This window comes from Podarcis vaucheri (assembly GCF_965113315.1).
Source record: "Podarcis vaucheri genome assembly, chromosome: 18".
In the NCBI taxonomy this organism is placed as follows: Eukaryota; Metazoa; Chordata; class Lepidosauria; order Squamata; family Lacertidae; genus Podarcis; species Podarcis vaucheri.
The window spans coordinates 12537891-12558586 of record NC_138756.1 but is presented as its reverse complement, the minus strand read 5'-3'; the positions used below and the strand labels follow the sequence as shown (position 1 = coordinate 12558586).

The 20696-nt window shown below is 49.8% G+C and overlaps 1 protein-coding gene across 1 annotated transcript in view; it reads left to right on the top strand.

Annotated features, from left to right (window-relative positions):
- CPAMD8 (C3 and PZP like alpha-2-macroglobulin domain containing 8) overlaps nucleotides 1-20696 on the top strand; it is a 40208-nt gene that overhangs the window by 6490 nt on the left and 13022 nt on the right. Inside the window, exons 5-28 of the mRNA XM_082206832.1 lie at nucleotides 93-145; nucleotides 807-824; nucleotides 1346-1400; nucleotides 1743-1856; nucleotides 3511-3595; nucleotides 3718-3826; nucleotides 4627-4854; nucleotides 6291-6461; nucleotides 7046-7174; nucleotides 7886-8042; nucleotides 8740-8912; nucleotides 9514-9663; nucleotides 9804-9962; nucleotides 10903-11045; nucleotides 11826-11888; nucleotides 12230-12461; nucleotides 12974-13127; nucleotides 14079-14218; nucleotides 15329-15380; nucleotides 16073-16371; nucleotides 17995-18220; nucleotides 19056-19232; nucleotides 20249-20330; nucleotides 20447-20603. Of these exons, the coding sequence (XP_082062958.1) occupies nucleotides 93-145; nucleotides 807-824; nucleotides 1346-1400; nucleotides 1743-1856; nucleotides 3511-3595; nucleotides 3718-3826; nucleotides 4627-4854; nucleotides 6291-6461; nucleotides 7046-7174; nucleotides 7886-8042; nucleotides 8740-8912; nucleotides 9514-9663; nucleotides 9804-9962; nucleotides 10903-11045; nucleotides 11826-11888; nucleotides 12230-12461; nucleotides 12974-13127; nucleotides 14079-14218; nucleotides 15329-15380; nucleotides 16073-16371; nucleotides 17995-18220; nucleotides 19056-19232; nucleotides 20249-20330; nucleotides 20447-20603 (3326 nt within the window). The remainder of the gene's footprint in view (nucleotides 1-92; nucleotides 146-806; nucleotides 825-1345; nucleotides 1401-1742; nucleotides 1857-3510; nucleotides 3596-3717; nucleotides 3827-4626; nucleotides 4855-6290; nucleotides 6462-7045; nucleotides 7175-7885; nucleotides 8043-8739; nucleotides 8913-9513; nucleotides 9664-9803; nucleotides 9963-10902; nucleotides 11046-11825; nucleotides 11889-12229; nucleotides 12462-12973; nucleotides 13128-14078; nucleotides 14219-15328; nucleotides 15381-16072; nucleotides 16372-17994; nucleotides 18221-19055; nucleotides 19233-20248; nucleotides 20331-20446; nucleotides 20604-20696) is intronic.

Here is a 20696-nt window from a genome sequence, read left to right as displayed (position 1 = left end):
GTTTACAGTGCAGCTCGTAGATTTTCCCCATTCCTAATTGAATTTCCTCTCTTCCTGGTTTCTGATTTCCCCCTCTCCTTCTCTGCTTCTAGTCCTGATCAACCTGTTCACCGTCAACCCGGACTTGCGGCCCGTCGACGAGAAGGTGAGGAAGGGGCTGTAATAATATATATATTTATCCTGGGCTCGTTTCCTCTGGGGGTCTTCCAGGAGAAGGACCTGGCCAGGCTGGAGGCATGTGGAACTCCCTGCCACCTGAGGCAACCACCAACTTTTATGGCTTTAAAAAAGGACCTGGCAAAACCACGACAGAGGAGAGGCTCTTCCTACGCTCCCAGGGCAAAAGGGCCGTAGCTCGGCGGCTAGAGTAGCTGCTGGGCATGCGGAAGGTTTTGGCTCGGGGGGGGGGGGTATTTCCCGGCTGGAAATCCTGCAGAGGCACTGCTGCCGGTCAGTGTAGGCTGCCCTGAGTTCAAGGGTACTAAGCGATGTCCTAAGTCCCTATTTAATTCAGCCCTCTTTTTGTTGAAAACCATGAGGACTATAATCTTACTTAATGGCTCTTAATGGTAGGACGCCTGTTGGGCATGTAGAAGGCGCCATTTAATTCATCCCTTTTTAAAAAAAAACAATGAGGACTAGCCTCTTACTTTGTTTTTAATGGCTCTCCATCCGAACGCCTGGGAAGCTGCTGCCTGTCCGTGCAGGCATTACTAGCTGACCCAAGAACTAAATAAAAGCTTTTTTGGGTTAAGTTTCGTGCAGGATTCCAAGTGAGTAACTCGTCCCTCTTTTCCCCCTTCCAGGTTGAAGCCTACATTGTGGTGAGTACCTGCTTGGTTCTCAAACTGAATCCGTTCCAAAACCAAAGAGTTCCAAAGCCAAGGCGCGCTGCTTTCCCATAGAAAGCAATGCAAAACGGATTAATCCATCGCAGACTTTTAAAAACAACCCCTTAAAATAGTAACTTAACATGAATTTTACTCTCTAACGAGACCATCGAGACCATTGATCCATAAAATGAAAGCAATAATCAATGCACTGTACTATAAAATAAACAAGACGGTATTGCAGATGATAAAAATAAAAATTATTTTTTTCCCTTACCTGCACTGATGACAGTCATTGTTTGGATGGGGGGCTTTTATCCATTTCCACAATCAATCAATCAGTCGCTGAACTGGGTTCCACACAGTCACAAAATGAACCAAAAAAGCCTCAAAAACAAAAAGGCAAAATAAAGAGCAAAAACAAAAGTGCCAAATACTGTATTATTATTATTATTATTATTATTATTATTAGCTTAAAGACTAAAATGAAATTGAATTAAATTATCTCTCTCCAGGATCCTCGTGGGTCTCGGATGATCGAATGGAACAACCTAAAGCCAGTTTGTTGCGGTGAGTCTGGAGGGAGCGGCAATGGGGTGCCCGTCCCCCCGAAAAGGAGAAAAGAGAAATAGAGGCCAAACCTTTTTCTCCCCCTCTTTTGCTGGAAGTGACCCAGCGCCTTTTCGGCTGACCGTCCCCTCTTTTCTCTGCCGCAGTACGCATGCCAACCAACTCTTTCATGACTTTCCAAATCTAATAAATCTGTATTTTTAAAATTTTCTCCATTCCCTGACCCAGCCAATACGAGAGGCTTCATAATATAATTTCACATCTGGCAAGGAGAAGCCTCCTCTATCTTTAATATCTGTTAATAACTTATATTTTATTCTCGGCTTCTCACCCCGGCCGCAGGCGTCCTCAACGTCAGCTTCCCTCTGTCTGACCAGCCTGTCTTCGGAGAGTGGCTCATTTTTGCCGCCTTGCAGGGCCAGGTGTACAACAAGACCTTCGAAGTCCAGAAGTATGGTGAGATTTCGGCGCAGCGGCTGGTGGAATTGCTGGGGGGGGGCAGAGCCTTCTTTTCTTATTTTATATATATTGTTTTTACTAATTCTCCAATCTTTCGAAGCATTGATCGGCTTTTATTATTATTATTTTAATCGTGCAAAGTTTCTCCTGTCTGTCACTAAATATCGCCGGAACAGAGTTTCCGGATACCCAATCTTCATCAGCCAATCTTGATCAATTCTTCACCAGCCAGGCTTATGAGAATTAATACGAGAAGGATCTGGCTCCAGTTCTTAACAAGCTGAAATTACAATATACACTGCGTCTGTATAAAATAAAATGCATAATACAATATGTACAGCTAAAATACACACCCAAACTTGCATGTAAGCAGACATGAACGCTGTAGAAAATATACTCTGGATCAGTGTTCATGTGATACTGTGGTCACTGGTGCTGGTAACAAATTGTAAAGAACATAATATACTTTCATAATATAATTTCAGCCACAGGTGAAACTAATATTGTTTATGCAATGCAGTTCTGGGCTGCATCAATAGGAGTATAGCATATAGATCAAGGGAAGTAATAGTGCCACTGTATTCTGCTCTGGTCAGACCTCACCTGGAGTACTGTGTCCAGTTCTGGGCACCACAATTCAAGAAGGACACTGACAAACTGGAACGTGTCCAGAGGAGGGCAACCAAAATGGTCAAAGGCCTGGAAACGATGCCTTATGAGGAACGGCTAAGGGAGCTGGGCATGTTTAGCCTGGAGAAGAGGAGGTTAAGGGGTGATATGATAGCCATGTTCAAATATATAAAAGGATGTCACATAGAGGAGGGAGAAAGGTTGTTTTCTGCTGCTCCAGAGAAGCGGACACGGAGCAATGGATCCAAACTAAAAGAAAGAAGATTCCACCTAAACATTAGGAAGAACTTCCTGACAATAAGAGCTGTTGGACAGTGGAATTTGCTGCCAAGGAGTGTAGTGGAGTCTCCTCCTTTGGAGGTCTTTAAGCAGAGGCTTGACAACCATATGTCAGGAGTGCTCTGATGGTGTTTCCTGCTTGGCAGGGGGTTGGACTCGATGGCCCTTGGGGTCTCTGCCAACTCTATGATTCTATGATTCTATGATTCTAGGAACATTCCCAGCAAGAATGTCAGGTGCAAACAGTCCCCCACCCAGTCAGTGGATCGTGGCAGATCATGCAATTAAATAAAACAATGTCAATCTAACCCATCATCATCCATATTATTGGATATTTCGGTATTTGTAGTGGAACTCGTTTATTCTAATAGGAGTTCTGGTTTCTCAATATGATTTTGCAAATATCCTTTAAACACCTTCCAGTCCTTGTCTATCTCCTCTTTTGCGATCCTTCTGACTTCTCCCATTGTAATACTCCAATAATTTGGCAAGCCACTCTGTTTTGGTCGGTCTTGTACCACTTTCCCAGTTTTTAGGAGTGGAAAATCTAACCCAGAATTCAGTCCCCACGGATGAACAGAGTTGAGCGAGGGAAAAGGCTGCTTCAGTCCCATTAAGGAGGGGGTCTCAAGAGACCGGCCTGGGAGACCCCCCCTGGGGCCTGACCCCCTTTGCAGAGGGTCTTTGGGGACGCCCCCCTGTTGGCAGCGGTCAACCTCTCCCTCCTCCTCTCCCCCACCAGTTTTACCCAAATTTGAGGTGCGCATCGACCCGCCGCGCTACATCCGGGACCTCGGCGCATGTGAGAAAGCGACCGTCCACGCCAGGTGAGGATAGGGACGGGGGGAGTGTACATTCGGGAACCTTGGCTGGCTGGTGGGGGGGCAGAGGGTCCAGAGGCGAGGGCCGGATTGGGGCCCCCTCTCTGAAGCCGCTCCTTTCCCCCCAGGTACACTTTTGGGAAGCCGGTCGCCGGCCGTCTGGCCGTCAACATGACAGTCAACGGAGTCGGCTACTACAAGCATGAGTCTGGCCACCCAGTCCTCAAAACCATGGAGGTGAGCGGTCAAGGGGGTGATGGACAGTGGCTTGAGGAACGGCGGCTGGAACCTTTTCTGCCCATTCCGTAACTCTCTCTCTCTCTCTTTTTTTACAAGTATTATAATTATAATTCTGTGCGGAATATTTTTCATTTTCTTCTCTTCATTCTCCTCCTGCGATCCAGCGCTCTTGGGGTCGGCGCTTTTGATTTATGCAAATACAGTGGTACCTCGGGTTACATACGCTTTAGGTTACAGACTCCGCTAACCCGGAAATAGTGCTTCAGGTTAAGAACTTTGCTTCAGGATGAGAACAGAAATCGTGCTCCAGCGGCGGGAGGCCCCATTAGCTAAAGTGGTGCTTCAGGTTAAAAACAGTTTCAGGTTAAGAACGGACCTCCGGAATGAATTAAGTACTTAACCCAAGGTACCACTGTAATTATAATTCTGTGTGGAATATTTTTCATTTTCATCTCTTCATCCTCCTGCTGCGATCCAGAGCTCTCGGCGTCGGCGCTTTCGATTTCTGCACACAAAGGGAAATCTCAATGTGTCACAACTAAGGCAAAGGGAGGTCTAGCCTTCTGCCATAATAATAATAATAATATTTATTTATACCCTGCCCATCTGGCTGCGTTTCCCATTAGCGCCAGGCAGATAGCCCAAATTCCCTTCTGGGATCTTGCCATGGTGCCAGCTTTGACTTCCAGCAGCCTCCCTGGGGCGTGGGCTAGGGAATGCCCCCCTGCAGACCCCATAGAGGCGCTGCTGCCGGCCAGTGTGGGCGACCCTGACCCTGCGCTCCCTCCCTCCCTCAGATCGACGGCTCTGCAGATTTCGACGTGTGCGTGAGTGACATGATGCCGGCCGACGTCCCTGAGCATTTCCGCGGCACCGTGAGCATCTGGGCGACGGTCACGGGGGCCGACGGCAGCCGCCAGGTCACCTTCGACGACTCCACCCCAGTCCAGAAACAGCTGGTCGACATCAAGTACAGCAGGGGGACACCGAAACACTTCAAGCCGGGCCTGCCGTACAGGGCAAAGGTGAGCGCAGAGCGTCATTCCCGGAATACAGCAGTCCTAGGACATTCAGAAGATGAGACGCGGGCGGGTTAAACCACAGAGCCTAGGGCGGCGGTTCGAATCCCCGCAATGACGGGGTGAGCTCCCGTTGCTCGGTCCCTGCTCCTGCCAACCTAGCAGTTTGAAAGCACACCAGTACAAGTAGATAAATAGGTACCGCTCCAGCGGGAAGGGAAACGGCGTTTCCGCGCGCTGCTCTTGTTCACCAGAAGCGGCTTAGTCCTGCTGGCTACATGACCCGGAAGCTGTACGCCGGCTCCCTTGGCCAATAAAGCGAGATGAGCGCTGCAACCCCAGAGTCGGCCACGACTGGACTTAATGGTCAGGGGTCCCTTTACCTTAGGATATCCAGAATGAATGAATTCATCTTTATTTGCATCAGCCGTTGGCCACAGCAATAAAATAACAATACGATATGCCAGGCATCCCCAAACTCGGCTCTCCAGATGTTCTGGGACTACAACTCCCATCATCCCTAGCTAACAGGACCGGTGGTCAGGGATGATGGGAACTGTAGTCCCAAAACATCTGGGGGGCTGAGTTTGCCTATTCCTGCAGTAGTACCTTGCTTCTCAAACTTAATCCGTTCCGGAAGTCCATTCCAAAACCAAGGCGTGCTTTTCCATAGAAAGGAATGCAAAATGGATTAATCCGTTCCAGACTTTTAAAATCAACCCCTAAAACAGTCATTTGAAATGAATTTTACTGTCTAGCGAGGCCATCAATCCATAAAATGAAAGCAATCATCAATGTGCCGTACTATAAAATAAATAAGGCAGTATTGTAGATGATAAAAATAAAAAATATTATTTTTTTCTGACATGCACTGATGACAGTCATGGTTTGGATGGGGGGGCTTTTATCCATTTCCGCAGTCACACAATCAATCAATCAATCAATCAATCAGTAGCTGAACTGGGTTCTGCAGAGTCACAAAAACAAATGAACCGAAAAAGCCTCAAAAACGCAAAATAAAGAGCAAAAGCCAAAGCGCCAAACTTAATCCGTTCCGGAAGTCCATTTGACTTCTGAAATGCTCGAAAACCGAGGCGCGGCTTCTGATTGGCGCAGGCGTCCCGGAAACAATAGCCGACAGCTGTGTCGGACGTCCGGCTTCCAAAAAGCGTTCGAAAACCAGAACACTCACTTCTGGGTTTTCGGCATTTGGGAACCAAGGCGTTTGAGAACCAAGGTCCCACTGTATTCCTAAAGCCCCACGCCTCCTCTCCGATCAGCTGCTTAGCTAAACAACCTGCATGTTCTTAGTTTCCTGTTTTGCGGTAATTTAATTTTTTCTTTCCACTTTGGGGCTGGGGGCATCCCTCCCCAAGCCTCTCCCCACGCGCCGTAGTTGCTGGATCCGTCTCCCCCCACCTCTCCTTCTCTCCCCCCACCAGGTGGAAGTCACGTACCCCGACGGGAGCCCTGCGGACGGCGTGAGGGTCCGGGTCAAGGCTGAGCTGACCCCCAAGGACAACATCTACACCAGCGAGTTGGTGTCGCGCGGCGGATCGGTGGAGTTCGAAATCCCCTCCATCCCCTCGGCTGCCCAGTACGTCTGGCTGGAGGTGGGTGAGAGCCACGGATGGGGCTGGGGGGCTTGGGAGACCCCCACCAGGGGGCCGGCAGAGTGGGTGTCTCATATCTCTGGGGCAGGGGGCTGGATGATCCCGGGGGGGGGAATCCCTCCTTTTAAAAAAAATACCATATTTTTCCTTGTAATAATAAAAATAATTTTTATTTATACCCCGCCCTCCCCAGCCAAGACCGGGCTCAGGGCGGCTGACTCCAGGTAGAAAAACGATGGATTAAAAGACAACTGAAAAACAAGATCAAAATATAACATTAAAATGCAGCCTCATTTCAGCAGAAACGCAAATCAAAAACTTTTTGGGGATGAAAATGTCAAATCTAGTCTTGTATAAGGCTATATCCCCCCCCCAGATTTTTTTAAGCTTAAAATTGGGCGTCTTCTTATACACGGAATGTTGCCATTATTTATTTCTTAATTTGGGGCTCAAAAAATATAGACGGAAAAATATGGTATATTTGTCTCGGGGAGGGGGTCCCTTCTATGATTCTAAGAGGCGAGGGGGTGGGAACGGATCACAGCCTGACCTCCCTGCCTCCCCCTCTCTCTCCCCCCCCCCAGACCAAAGTCACGGCCCTGGGAGGGGCGTCTGCCGGGGACCAGTACCTTCCCAATTTCCTCTCCATCAGCGGCTGGTATTCCCCCAGCAAGTGCTACATCCAACTTCAGATGCCGGAACGGCCTTTCCAGGTGAGCCTCTCCCTGGTTGCCAAGGTTGGGGGGCTGGGGGTGGAGGTTTGGGACCCCCCTCGATGGTCCTCCTCCGCTTGGAGCCACTCATCTCCTGGCATGGGGGGCGCTGTGGGTTAAACCACAGAGCCTAGGACTTGCCAATCAGAAGGTCGGCGGTTCGAATCCCCGCAATGACAGAGTGAGCTCCCGTTGCTCGGTCCCAGCTCCTGCCCACCTAGCAGTTCGAAAGCACCTCAAAGTGCAAGTAGATGAATAGGTACCGCTCCGACGGGAAGGTAAACAGCGTTTCCGTGCGCTGCTCTGGTTCGCCAGAAGCGGCTTCGTCCTGCTGGCCACATGACCCAGAAGCTGTATGCCGGCTCCCTCGGCCAATAAAGCGAGATGAGCGCCGCAACCCCAGAGTCGGCCGCGACTGGACCTAATGGTCAGGGGTACCATTACATTAAAGGGGAATTACCGGGAAACTTATTTTAGAGACTTAAACAAGCCTGGCAATGACCTTATCCACTGTATACGTTTAAAATGGGAATGATATATATCCTTCTCCTGCCTCCCTGAACATTCCCACAGTCACGATCTAAGCACGATCCCTGAGTAGGAACTGTTATCTTCTTTTCATCTGAGCCACTGTACATAAACGGTGTTTTTTTGGGGCGTCTTTGGGGATCTCTGACCCCGATACCCCTCAAATCCCTTCTCTCTCCCCAGGTGGGCGAGGAGGCGTCCGTCATGCTGAAGTCCACCTGCCCCTGCAATTTCACCCTCTACTACGAGGTGGTGTCGCGAGGGAACATCGTCCTCTCGGGGGTGCAGCCCTCGGACGTCACCCGACAAAGGAGCAAGAGGGATGTGCTTGGGAGCGGAGGCGTCACCCACGTCCCAGGCACGGCTTTGCGGCAGGGACGTCTTGCCCATAGGCACAAGGGGTGTGGGGCACCTGGGCGCTGGACTCCAAGGGTCCGGGGCCCGAGAGTTGAGTCAGGGAAGAGGCACAAGTTCGGGGGCGACCGAGACACTGAGGCAGCTGGCCAACTCCACCCTTCTGCCGCCTGGGACTGGGCAAACTCGGGGTGCCAGGCGGATATTTGCACCCTGGAGCCATGTATCCTTAAGACGCCCTGATTTGCAGTTCGGTATTGGGCAGGGGGGAGTTTCTGGCCGTGCCCCCCTCTCTCTCTTTTTCAAAATAATTTTTATTAAGTTTTGCAAGCAAAACGATTGGTGCCAGTTCAGTGCGGATGGCAAGTTCCCAGTTGTGTCAGGCTCAGAGGTGTCTAGGGGGCATCGGAGGGTCTCTGTGGGAAAAAGACTCCCCCTGGGGGTCTCTCAGCCAGGGGCCCATCTCCTGGGTGCCCCAGGGAGCTGGGGGAATGTGTAGCATGGGGGGGTTGGTCTAGATGGCCCTCGGGGGATCCCTTCCAAGTCTGTGGTTCTGCAAAGGAACCCCAAAGGTCTTGGGGGTCTAAGGGACCCGGTTCGTCCAGGGCCTTGCAAATCAACACGTTTAATTTGACGGCATCGTCCGGATGCAATATTGCTGCCTTTCCACTCCCTCCCCTTAGGGCCAACGGCCCCCCCTGCGCCCGAGATGAACACCTGCGTCACCTCGGTCCGCTTCTCCGTGACCCCCAAGATGGCCCCCCTGGGACGCCTCCTCGCCTACTACGTCCGGGAAGACGGGGAAGGGGTCACCGACAGCCTGCAGTTTGCTGTCAAGCCCTCCTTCGAGAACCAGGTAGCGGCCGTGGGCGGCCATGCAGGTGGGGGCTCTGGGGTGGATGGGGCTTCTTCATCTCCTCCTCCTCTTTCTCCTTCACCCTTTTCTCCTTCTCCTTTCCTTCTCCTCCTTCAACATCTCTTTCATTGCCTTCTCCTTCCCACTGTGTCCTCCTCCTCCTGTTCCTCCTCCATCTCCATCTCCTCCATCATCCTTTTCTTCTTCTTCTCTTTCCTCATCTTCTCCTTCTTCTTCATCTCCTCCTCTTTCTTCTCTTTCTTTTCCTTCTTTATCATCTCCTTCACAACCTTCTCCTTCTTCTCCTTTCCTTCAACATCTCCTCCACCTCCTGTTTCTCCTTCATCTCTTCCTCTTTCTTCTCCCTCTTCTCCTTCATCATCTCCTTTGTCATCTTCTCCCTCTCTACCATCTTCTCCTTCTTTCTCCTTCGTCCTTTTCTTCCCCTTCTCTTTCTCCTTCATCTTCTCCTTCTTATTTTCCTGTCCTTCAACATCTCTTTCAACGCCTTCTCCTTCCCCACCACCTCCTCCTCCTCCTGTTCCTCCTCCATCACCTCCTCCATCACCATCTTCTCTTCCTCCACTTCTCTCGCCACCAGGTTTCCGTGGCCTTTTCCACCAACGAGACTCGGCCTGGAGACACGCTGACCCTCAAGGTGTCCGCAGCCAAGGGGAGCTGCGTCTGCCTGGCCGCAGTGGACAAGAGTGTCCACCTCCTCAAGCCGGGCTTCCAGCTGACCACGGACCAGGTGAGTGCTGGTCCTCCACGTGTTCAAACAGACATCAGAGTTGGCACCGAGAAGGGCTGTCTCCCCATGGCAAAGACCTTGCTTGGCGTACAGAAGACCCCAGCTTCAACCCTCAACGGCCGTTCTGTCTCCTGCCGCAGATCTTCCAGGAGATGGCGGACTACGACGTTTCGGACGCCTTTGGTGCCGCCAAGGAAGACGGGCATTTCTGGTGGGCAGGGATGTCTTCCCGCCGGCGCCGTTCCTCCATCTTTCCCTGGCACTGGGACATCACCAAGGATGCCCGCTTCGCGTTCACGGTGAGGGGTGATCTCCCTGTGTGTTTGCTAGCTAAACTAATCGGGGGGAAGTCGTAGGTTCTGCATTCGAAAACACACGGAAATTTCAGTTGCGCCGACCGTCAGCCATAGCAATAAAACAAAAATAGGACATACAGTGGTCCCTTGGTTCTCAAACTTAATCCGTTCAGAAAATTCCGTTCCAAAACCAAAGTGTTCCAAAACCCAAGGTGCGCTGCTTTCCCATAGAAAGGAATGCGAAACAGATTAATCCATTCCAGACTTTTAAAAGCAACCCCTAAAATTTAGCATGGATTTTACTATCTAACAAGGCCATCGATCCACAAAATAAAAGCAATAAACAATGTGCTATGCTATAAAATAAATAAGAGCGTATTGTAGATGATAAAAATTACCATTAATTTTTTTTCTTACCTGTGCCGATGACAGTCATTATTTGGATGGAGGGCTTTTATCCATTTCCGGAGTCACACCGTCACTCAATCAGTAGCTGAACTTGGTTCCACACAGTCACAAAAATAAATAGCAAAACAAAAGCACCAAACGTAATCAGTTCCGGAAGCCTGTTTGACTTCTGAAATGTTCAGAAACCGAGGTGCAGCTTCTGATTGGTTCAGGCACCCCGGAAACAATAGCCGACAGCCGCGTCGGACATCCAGCTTCCAGAAAACATTTGAAAACCGGAACACTTCCTTCTGGGTTTCTGGCATTTGGGAACCAAGGTTCCACTGTAGATCTATATATTTCCATGGCGGTTGCTTGGTGCTCTGCCAAATGGGTCTTCTCAGGAGGAGACTTTGGGGGAAGAGGGAGAACGTCCGCCTTGCAGGCACTAGATCCCACCTTCGATCTGTCCAAGGCTGTGATTTAAACCAACCTAAGAAAGACCATGGACCCTCTCTCTTTTTTCTTGTGTCGTTTGCGGCTCGCCGCCGCCCAGGAAACCGGCCTGGTGGTCATGACAGACGTGGTCAGTCTCCACCACCGGCAGCATGGAGGGATGTACACGGACGAGGCCGTCCCGGCTTTCCAGCCCCACACGGGGACCCTCGTCGCCTCGGCCCCTTCCCGGGTGGCGCCCAGGTAAGCAGGTCTGTGGGCTTGGAGCAAATGTCCAAACACACCTGTATTTTTCGCTCCATAAGATGCAGCTGACCATAAGGTGCACCTAGTTTTTAGAGGAGGAAAACAAGAAAAAAAATTATTCTGAATCAAACAGTGGATGTAGGATTTTTGCGGTTCATGCTGTGGCCACAGACATGTGAGTTTGGGGTAGCCCAATGCAAAAATCCTGAGGATCCATGTGGATCCGTGCTTTGTACCACGTTTTTGCGCCATTGCGGCCCCACGAAACAGTGGATGCGTAATTTTTTTGGTGCAGGCTGTAGCCATGGACATACTATGTGATATGATGGTGAATTTGGGGTGACCCAGTGCAAAAATCCTGAGGATCCATAGGCTTTTACCTCCCTGCTCCCAGGCAGCCTCCTTTATCTCTAGCGTCCCTTATCTCCCTCCCGATCGCTTGCCGATCAGCTGCTTCCTTTCAACACCCCCTTCCCTCTTGTTTGCCTTAGTGTCTTCTCCTTAGCTGGAGCAGTTTCTCGCTCCTCCTTTTCTTCTAATTTCTCTCCGCATTGCTTTAGATGGTTAAGTCCAGCCGGCAATGGTTTAGGGAGCTGGCTGAGAGCTGCGGGTTTGAACTCCCAGAATCGTGGAGATGGAAGGGAACCCCGTCTCCTCGGGGTGGCGGGTTAGCTGTGCCCATTTGACCCCACAAAAGTCCTTTAAACTCACGGTGCATTCCCCCCCCCGCCTGCCCTCCCGAACCTTCAACCCTCCTGTCTCTCTTTCCGCTCACAGAGCAGATAAGAAGAAAAGGACATTTTTCCCTGAGACGTGGCTGTGGCGCTGCTTCAACGTCAGGTATGTTTTCAGGGTTGGGCACCACGCTGGCAGACAGCGGGCTCCATCTCCTGAGGGTCTTCTGGCGGTTCCCTCCCTGCGAGAAGTGAGGTTCCAGGGAACTGGACAGAGGGCCTTCTCGGTGGTGGCGCCTGCCTTGTGGAACGCCATCCCACCAGATGTCAAGGAGATAAAGGACTATCTGACTTTTAGGAGACACCTGAAGGCAGTTCTGTTTAGGGAAGTTTTTAACATTTGAGGTTCTATTGTGTTTTTAATATTCTCAAATTATTATTTTTATCACTGTTCCCACGACTCCTTCCTCGCCCCCGGCCCTCTTCTCTCTCTCCCTCTCGACGCAGCGACGTCTCCGGGGAAGCCCAGCTGCGGGTGGAGACGCCCGGCTCCATCACCACGTGGCTGGCGGAGGCCGTGGGCATCTCGGAGGAGAAGGGTCTTGGCCTTGCCCCCCAATCCCAGCTGAGGACCTTCAAGCCCTTCTTTGTGGACTTCTCCCTGCCCTACAGCGTCATCCGTGGGGAGCAGACCAAAGTCCCCCTCACCGTCCACAACTACCTGCCCGTGTGTGCGGAGGTGAGAAGCCCCGGCGTCCTTCCCAGCCTGGGAACGGCAAGGAAGCAGGGAGGGTAGTGTGGCGTAATAGTTAAGAGTTTTGGCCCGGGGTTCAATTCATGGGTAGGCAAACTAGGGGCCGGATCCGGCTCAATCGCCTTCACAATCTGGCCCATGGATGGTCCGGGAATCAGCGTGTTTTGACATGTGTCCTTTTATTTAAAATGGGTTATTTGTGGGGCATAGGAATTCAGTCGTATTTCTCCCCCCCCAAAAAAAAAATATGCCTGGAAGAGATCGCACCCTTCTGAATTTGCTTGCGAGGAACACCACCCGGAAACCTTTGAACAGGGCAAGGTTTTTGGATTTTAGTGCGTTGTGTGCAAAGCTACTCCGGGGACCAGCCCAGGGGACTTTCCTGCCTTGCCGGGGGTGGGTTGGTCTAGATGTCCTCTGGGGGTACCCTCTGCGATTCCACGGCGCAGAAGCTGCACCCAAGCCGACGGATCCCTGCTGCCCTCGTTTCTGCGCAGGTCCACGTGAAGATCTCGGTGCCCAAAGGGACCAAGTTTGTCGGCCACCCCGGGAAGCATCTCTTGACCCGGAAGAAGTGCGTCGCCCCCGGGAAAGCCAAGCCGACGTCCATCGTCCTGGCCTTCGCTGAGCTGGGGCAGAGCAACATCACAGGTGCCGTTAAAATAATATATTGGGATATATATTAGGGTTTATACAGTGGTACCTCAGGTTAAGTACTTAATTCGTTCCAGAGGTCCGTTCTTAACCTGAAACTGTTCTTAACCTGAAGCACCACTTTAGCTAATGGGGCCTCCCGCTGCTGCCGCACGATTTCTGTTCTCATCCTGAAGCAAAGTTCTTAACCTGGAGCACTGTTTCTGGGTTAGCAGAGTCTGTAACCTGAAGCGTATGTAACCCGAGGTACCACTGTAAAGGAAAACAGAAAGGTTATCGTCAAATGCCTTTGTTTTGTCCAAACGGAAATATCCAAGCTAAAGGCAAAACAGAGAATGAAAAGAAGAGGAAGGAAGGAAGGGAGAGCTAGAGAAAAAGGAATAGGAAAAGATTTAAAAGAGAGAGAAAGAAAAGTTAAGACACTAAAGATCTTCCGATTCTTTGTCCGCTATATATAAGCAATATTCCCTTCGCTCCTAATAAAGCCCCTTTCTATTAATCCTTGTCTTCTTCTTTTTTAAAATTTTTATTTATACTTTTTAGGTTTATACCTGTCATTAACTTTGCAGTCATTTTAACATTTCCAAACTTGGAGTTCCTCCCCCCTCTTTCTGTGGTTCCTTAAATTCATTTTTGAATCTCTTCTGCATATCCAAATGCATTTAATTTTCTCATGTAATTATCTTCTTTAGATATATACTCTTTTATAAAATGGCAGGTTGTTACAATAATCCCACCAATGTCTTTATCTGTTTGCAATTTATCTGCAAATATTCCATAAACCATTTCCATTCTTTTATAAAAAGTTTGTTATCTCAATTTTTTCTTCTTCCGGTAAATTTCGCCGTTCATCCTTGCCTTCAACCCTCAAACCCAAATGTCTCGCCACCGTGATCATGGCTTGGCGACGATGACGGCCGTAATTGGAATTTCTGCTTTGTCTCTTAGCCAAAGCCTTTGCTTACGCCGGGAGCTGCTGCCAGGACAGCTCTCCGTTCGCCAAGAACGGGAGGCACCCTGAGGACATCTATCCCGACAAGAGGACGCCGATCGGGACCGACTACGTCCGGAGGAGCATCTTAATCGAGGTGAGCAGATCCCAGCAGCAGGGCCTGTCCAGTGTTGGCCCCTTAATTTTTTTCCTGAGTGCAGAATGAATTAGGGGCGAGACCCGATTCAACGCACCACATTCTCTTAGATTGCCCTTTGCACAGCAGACCTCGCCAACTGATGCTGAGCAAAATGTCGGACCTCCGGCCCATAACTCTGAGAAGAAGCCAAACTTCCAGTGGCCAAACTTCCAGCCAGCTTCCTTCTTAGCCACAATTTTACCCGAAAGGATTCCCAACGAACCATCCTTGTTGGGGAACAGGCAGGGCAAAGCACACCATCACAGCCTTATGACCTTTGACAGCTTCACCCTGGTCCTTTTCATTATCCCGGTGATTTTAAATGTTTTATACTGTGATGCCCGTAAAAGCATTTGATTTGATTTGAATCTCTGCGTTGTTCTTTTGCTGTGATCATTAAACACTCTTAAACTGGCAAGGGACAATAATTGCTTTGGTAGTAATAATAATAATAATAGTAATAATAATAATAATTGGGCAGCTTCCAACAAGAGATTAAAAATACATTAAAGCGCCAGTCATTAAAAGCTTCCCTAAACAGGGCTGCCTTCAGATGTCTTCTAAACTTCAGGTAGTTGTTTATTTCTTTGACATCTGATGGGAGGGCGTTCCACAGGGTGGGTGCCACCACCGAGAAGGCCCTCTGCCTGCTTCCCTGTAACTTCACTTTGGAGGGGGCCAAAGGCAGGCAAACGGCCCCAGAAGGAGCGCACTGTGTCCCCCCAAAGAACACCCCACACACCCCACAGGCGGCTTAATATTTGCAATAAAAACGCACTCCATTGTTCTGCAAGCCTGCGCCAAACCTGCTCACACTTGCCTTGCCTCTTAGCCCCAAGATGATATTGGGAACGGCAGCTAAATTCAGCAAATTTTGCACACAGGCAAGATCTTTGTCTCCCAATGTGTGCACACAAAAGCGGACTGGGGAAACGTCAAGCTCGTCTTTACGACCCTCGACAGCTTCACCCGTTGACCCTTTTAATTATCGCAGTGGCCAGAAATGTTTTATACTGCCATGCCAATAAAGGTATTTGATTTATCAACCTTTTTCTTTTATTTTCCCAGGCAGAGGGCCTCACCAGGGAATACACCTACAGCGTCTTTTTCTGCCCGAACGGTAAGTTTGAGGGGTAGGATATCTCTCTGCCGTAGCTGGAAGAGTTTTCCCCTTCCGGGTACGGACAGCGGTCATTTCGGACACACCGACTATTCTGTCCTGTCTCTCCCATGCCTGGTTCAGTGACTTGATTCAGTAAGCAGCCTTTCCCCGTCCCCCCCCCAAAAAAACTCTGGCATTCCTGAGTCTTGTGTTCGAATTGTGATGCTGCCTGGTGCGCAAAGGGGTCCGTTGTGGAGCTGGGTACATGTGTTGCCTTTACATGGAGAAAGACCCCCGTGGGGAAAAGAACCCTGCTCCCCATTTTAGTCCCCGGCTAGAGAAAATCCAGGGATGCGGGTGGCACTGTGGGTTAAACCACAGAGCTTAGGGCTTGCCGGTCAGAAGGTCGGCGGTTCAAATCCCCGCAATGACGGGGTGAGCTCCCGTTGCTCGGTCCCTGCTCCTGCCAGCCTAGCAGTTCGAAAGCACATCAAAGTGCAAGTAGATAAATAGGTACCTCTCCGGCGGGAAGGTAAACGGCGTTTCCATGCGCTGCTCTGGTTTGCCAGAAGCGGCTTAGTCCTGCTGGCCACATGACCCGGAAGCTGTACGCCGGCTCCTTCGGCCAGTAAAGCGAGATGAGCGCCGCAACCCCAGAGTCGGCCACGACTGGACCTAATGGTCAGGGGTCCCTTTACCCTTTACTTTAGAGAAAATCCACATTTTCACCCCCAACAAATACGAGTACCAGTACGTGAGGAAGCCGGCCTGGATGGGGCATTTCGAGGTGTCCGTCAAAGCCCACCACAACGCCCACCTGGCCCTGTCGGCCGGACCCCATGACATGGCCGAGATGACGGAGATCGTGATCGGGGGCCGCCAGAACACCAAGACGTGGATCTCGACCAGCAAGATGGGGGAGCCCGTGGCCAGCGCAGAGACGCCCGCCATCCTCTCCTGGGACGAATTCCGGAGCTTTTGGGTCAGCTGGGCCAACGGGGTCGTCCAGGTGGGAAATTTGGGCATCTCTGGAGGGGGTGCCAACGTTGGGAGGGGGGTTTCTAGAAGCCCAGAGAGCATCCCTGACTCCACGGAAATTTTCTCACCTGGGCAGGTGGGCGTTCAGCCAAATTTTATTTTATTTTATTTTATTTTATTTTATTTCATTTCATTTTATTTTATTTTATTTTATTTTATTTTATTTTATGCTTTTAGATTACTTTCTTTAACTTCAAAGGGAAAGAAAAAACATAACACAAGATCATCCATTGCAAATAAACATTGAAAAATTGTCCCTATCTATTACACTGTATCACCTTCTAGTTCCATTGACTTGCCACCAATTCCATCTAGCTTTAAATTTATATTTACAAATAATAATAATAAGTTATTTTCTAGTTCCATTGACTTCCTGCCAACTCCATCTAGCTTTAAATTTATATTTAATAATAATAATAATTTATTTTCTAGTTCCATTGACTTCCTGCCAACTCCATCTAGCTTTAAATTTATATTTAAAAGTAATAAATGGCTGGGTTTCTAGCGCACTGTTTGTGTCTATATTAAATAACCAAGTCTGAAGGCAGACTTGGTTACAAATATGTACATGTGGATCTGCCCCATATGGGGGGATAATCCCAGTGCTTCCCAGAGCTAGCAGAGCAGTCCTAGCTAGAAGCTGGTCAAACGAAGAAGGAAGTCAAAGAGAGAGAGGTGTGCTATGTGACTCGTCCTTTTGTTACCTGGGCAGGTGAGGTCACGCCCACCTTTGATCACATGCAAAAGGAAGGATGCTCCGGCCAGGAGGAACAGGAAGTTTCGACCGGCTGGACCAAACATTCCCTGGCATGGAGTTTCCCTCTAGGAAAACAAGGAATGTTGTACTTGACTGCCTCTCATGGATCACGTCCCACAAGCAACGGCTGGCCAAAAAGGCTCTGGGTTACTTCCAGCAAAAGAGGGCGACAAAAGGGGGTTGGCCCCTATTTCCTTCTCTTTTCCTCTTTTCAAAACCTTAAAACCCCATTTGCACAAATCCGAGGTCGGAAGACAAAAGCGAGCAGACCTGAAAACAAAAAAAACCCCAAACCTCAAGCATACATAAAACTGGCAGTTCGAGATGTACAGTGGTACCTCGGGTTTCAGGTTACATACGCTTCAGGTTACATACTCCGCTAACCCAGAAATAGTGCTCCAGGTTAAGAACTCTGCTTCAGGATGAAAACAGAAATCGTGCTCTGGCAGCATGGCGGCAGCAGGAGGCCCCATTAGCTAAAGTGGTGCTTCAGGTTAAGAACAGTTTCAGGTTAAGAACGGACCTCTGGAACGAATTAAGTACTTAACCTGAGGTACCACTGTACATTATTTTTAAAAGGGAAATTGCCTGTTAAATGCATGCAATTTTCATGCAAAAGGAAGGATACTCCAGCCAGGAGGAACAGGAAGTTTTCGACCGGCTGGACCAACCATTCCCTCGCATGTCTACTCTAGCATTGCAAGGAACGTTGTACTTGACTGCCTCTCGTGGATCACACTTAAATGGGATTTGTCCCCTAATGCAAGCCCCTCGATGGGACCCCGGAAGCAAAGGAAGGGTTCCTGATAGCCGGTGTGTCTCCCCTTGTCCCCGCAGTTGGGCCACGGCCCCTCCGCCCTCAACGAGTCGGTCATCGTGAGCTGGGCGCCCCCCCAGCCGCTGGACGTGAAGTACGTGGGGTTCTCGACAGGCTGGGGCTCGGTCGGCGAGTTCAAAATTTGGAGGAAGAAGGAGGCGGACGAGAACCACAACGAGGCTTTCACGCTGGGCGTCCCTCACAACGTCATCCCCGGGTCGGAACGCGCTACCGCCTCCGTCATCGGTACTGGGGATGAGCTGGGAGGGTGCCTAATCCCTGCATGTTCGCTTGCTAAACTAGTCGGGGAAAGTACCGCATTTTTTGCTCTATAAGACTCCCTTTTCCCCTCCTAAAAAGTAAGGGGAAATGTGTGTGCGTCTTATGGAGCGAATGCAGGCTGCGCAGCTATCCCAGAAGCCAGAACACCAAGGCGCACTGCTTTCCCATAGAAAGTCATGCAAAACGGATTAATCCGTTCTGGACTTTTAAAAACAACCCTTAAAACAGCCATTTAGCATGAATTTTACTCTCTAACGAGACCATCGATCCATAAAACGAAAGCAAGAATCAATGCACTCTACTATAAAATAAATAAGAGTATTGTAGATGATAAACATTAAAATTTATTGTTTCTTCTTCACCTGCACTGATGATAGTCATTGTTTGGGATTTTATCCGTCTCTGGAGTCACACAATCCATCAGTAGCTGAACTGGGTTTCCACACTGTCACAAAAACAAATGAACCGAAAAACCCACAAAAACACAAAATAAAGAGCGAAAACAAAAGCGCCAAACTTAATCCGTTCCAGAAGTCCGTTTGACTTCCGAAATGCCCGGAAACCGAGGCGCGGCTTCTGATTGGCACAGGCGCCCCGGAAACAATAGCCGACAGCCACAGCGGATGTCCGGCTTCCGAAAAATCGTTCGAAAACCGGAACAGCCACTTCTGGGTTTCAATCGTTCGGGGACTGATTTGTTCAGGAGCCAAGGCGTCTGGGGACCAAGGTACCGCTGTATGTAGTGTTGGGGAAATGCAAAATAAAAGGCATGAATTTCCGTCCTCTTGCCTGCCCGCAGGGGACGTGATGGGCCCGACCCTCAACAACTTGGACAACCTCTTACAACTGCCTTTCGGCTGCGGGGAGCAGAATATGATCCATTTTGCACCCAACATCTTCGTCCTCAAGTACTTGCAGAAAACGCGGCAACTCAGCCCCGAGGTGGAAAGGGAGGCGACAGATTACCTAGTGCAAGGTTAGAGCTCCACAGGGCAGCTTTATTTATTTCTCTCTCTTTTTTTGTATGTAATTTTTATTAAATTTTCCGCTTTACCATTTAACCACGACACCCTTTCTTCTCGTTCCACGGTTCGTTTTGCACATCATAAATCCCTGCATATTTTGCATAAACTATGCCATTCGGTTATTCCATTGTTACAGCCATCGTGGCTTATTTACGCTGGTAAATTTCTCTGAATGCTGCCAAGGGTACACTATTTCCCCCCATGTATTCAATAAACATTTTCCAGTCTTCTCCAAACTTCTTCTTGATCTCTTATTCTATATGTTACGTCCATAAGCTGCACATATTCCATCCTCCTTCTTTAGTCGGACCTCGCCTCCCGCCATCTTTTGTGCTCTCTGTGAGGCGGCAGGAGAGGGTATATTGTTTATTAATATCCTCCCTAACTTGCCCCAGCAAGTTCCTTTACTTAGCAGAGTTACATTCCCCCTTTTACATGCACAGCAGATAGCTGGTCGCAGGCTCGTGTGAGCCTCTCACTATTATACAATTCGGTCTGCCTTCAGATTGAATTGTACGTTCCTGCTATGTTCCCTTGAATCCCCCTTAAAAGGATAAAGACGCCACAATCTTATTCAAAGTCAATGAAGGAAGTTGACTCACATCAGTTCACAGTTGGATCCCTGAAGGCAGACTTAGTTACAAAGATGTACATGTGGATCTGCCCCATAGGGGGGATAATCCCAGTGATTCTAGGAGCTAGCAGAGTAGTCCTAGCTAAAAGCTGGTCCAACAAAGAAGGAAGTCAAAAGGAGAGAGTTGTGCTTCGTGACTCGTCCTTTTCTTACCTGGACAGGTGAGGCCATGCCCACCTTCTATCACATGCAAAAGGAAGGATGCTCCAGCCAGGAGGAACAGGAAGCTTCGACCGGCTGGACCAAACATTCCCTGGCATGTCTTCTCTAGCATCGCAAGGGATGTTGTACTTGACTGCCTCTCATGGATCCTGTCCCACGCTCTCTCCACAGGGTACCAGCGCCAGCTGACCTACAAGAGGCAGGACGGCTCCTACAGCGCCTTTGGCGAGAGGGATTCCTCAGGGAGCATGTGGTAAGGGGGCAAACGGGGTCCTTTGCGGGGAAGGGGGACCGGCTGCCCGCTGGCACCGGCTGCCTCGGGGGGCTTTCGGGGTCCCCAGACGACGACGCCCTCCTCTCTCTTGGCAGGCTGACCGCCTTCGTCCTGAAGTCCTTTGCCCAGTCGCGGGGGTTCATCTTCATCGACCCCAAGGAGCTCTCGGCCGCCAAGGACTGGCTCATCCGGCACCAGAAAGAGGACGGATCGTTCCCGGCAAGAGGGCGGATTTTGAACAAGGACATCCAGGTATCCGAAAAGGGGCAGGAAGCCGGGGCAGCAGCTAAAAACGCTGTATTGTTTTTAATACTTGATTGGGAGCCGCCCAGTGTGGCTGGGGAA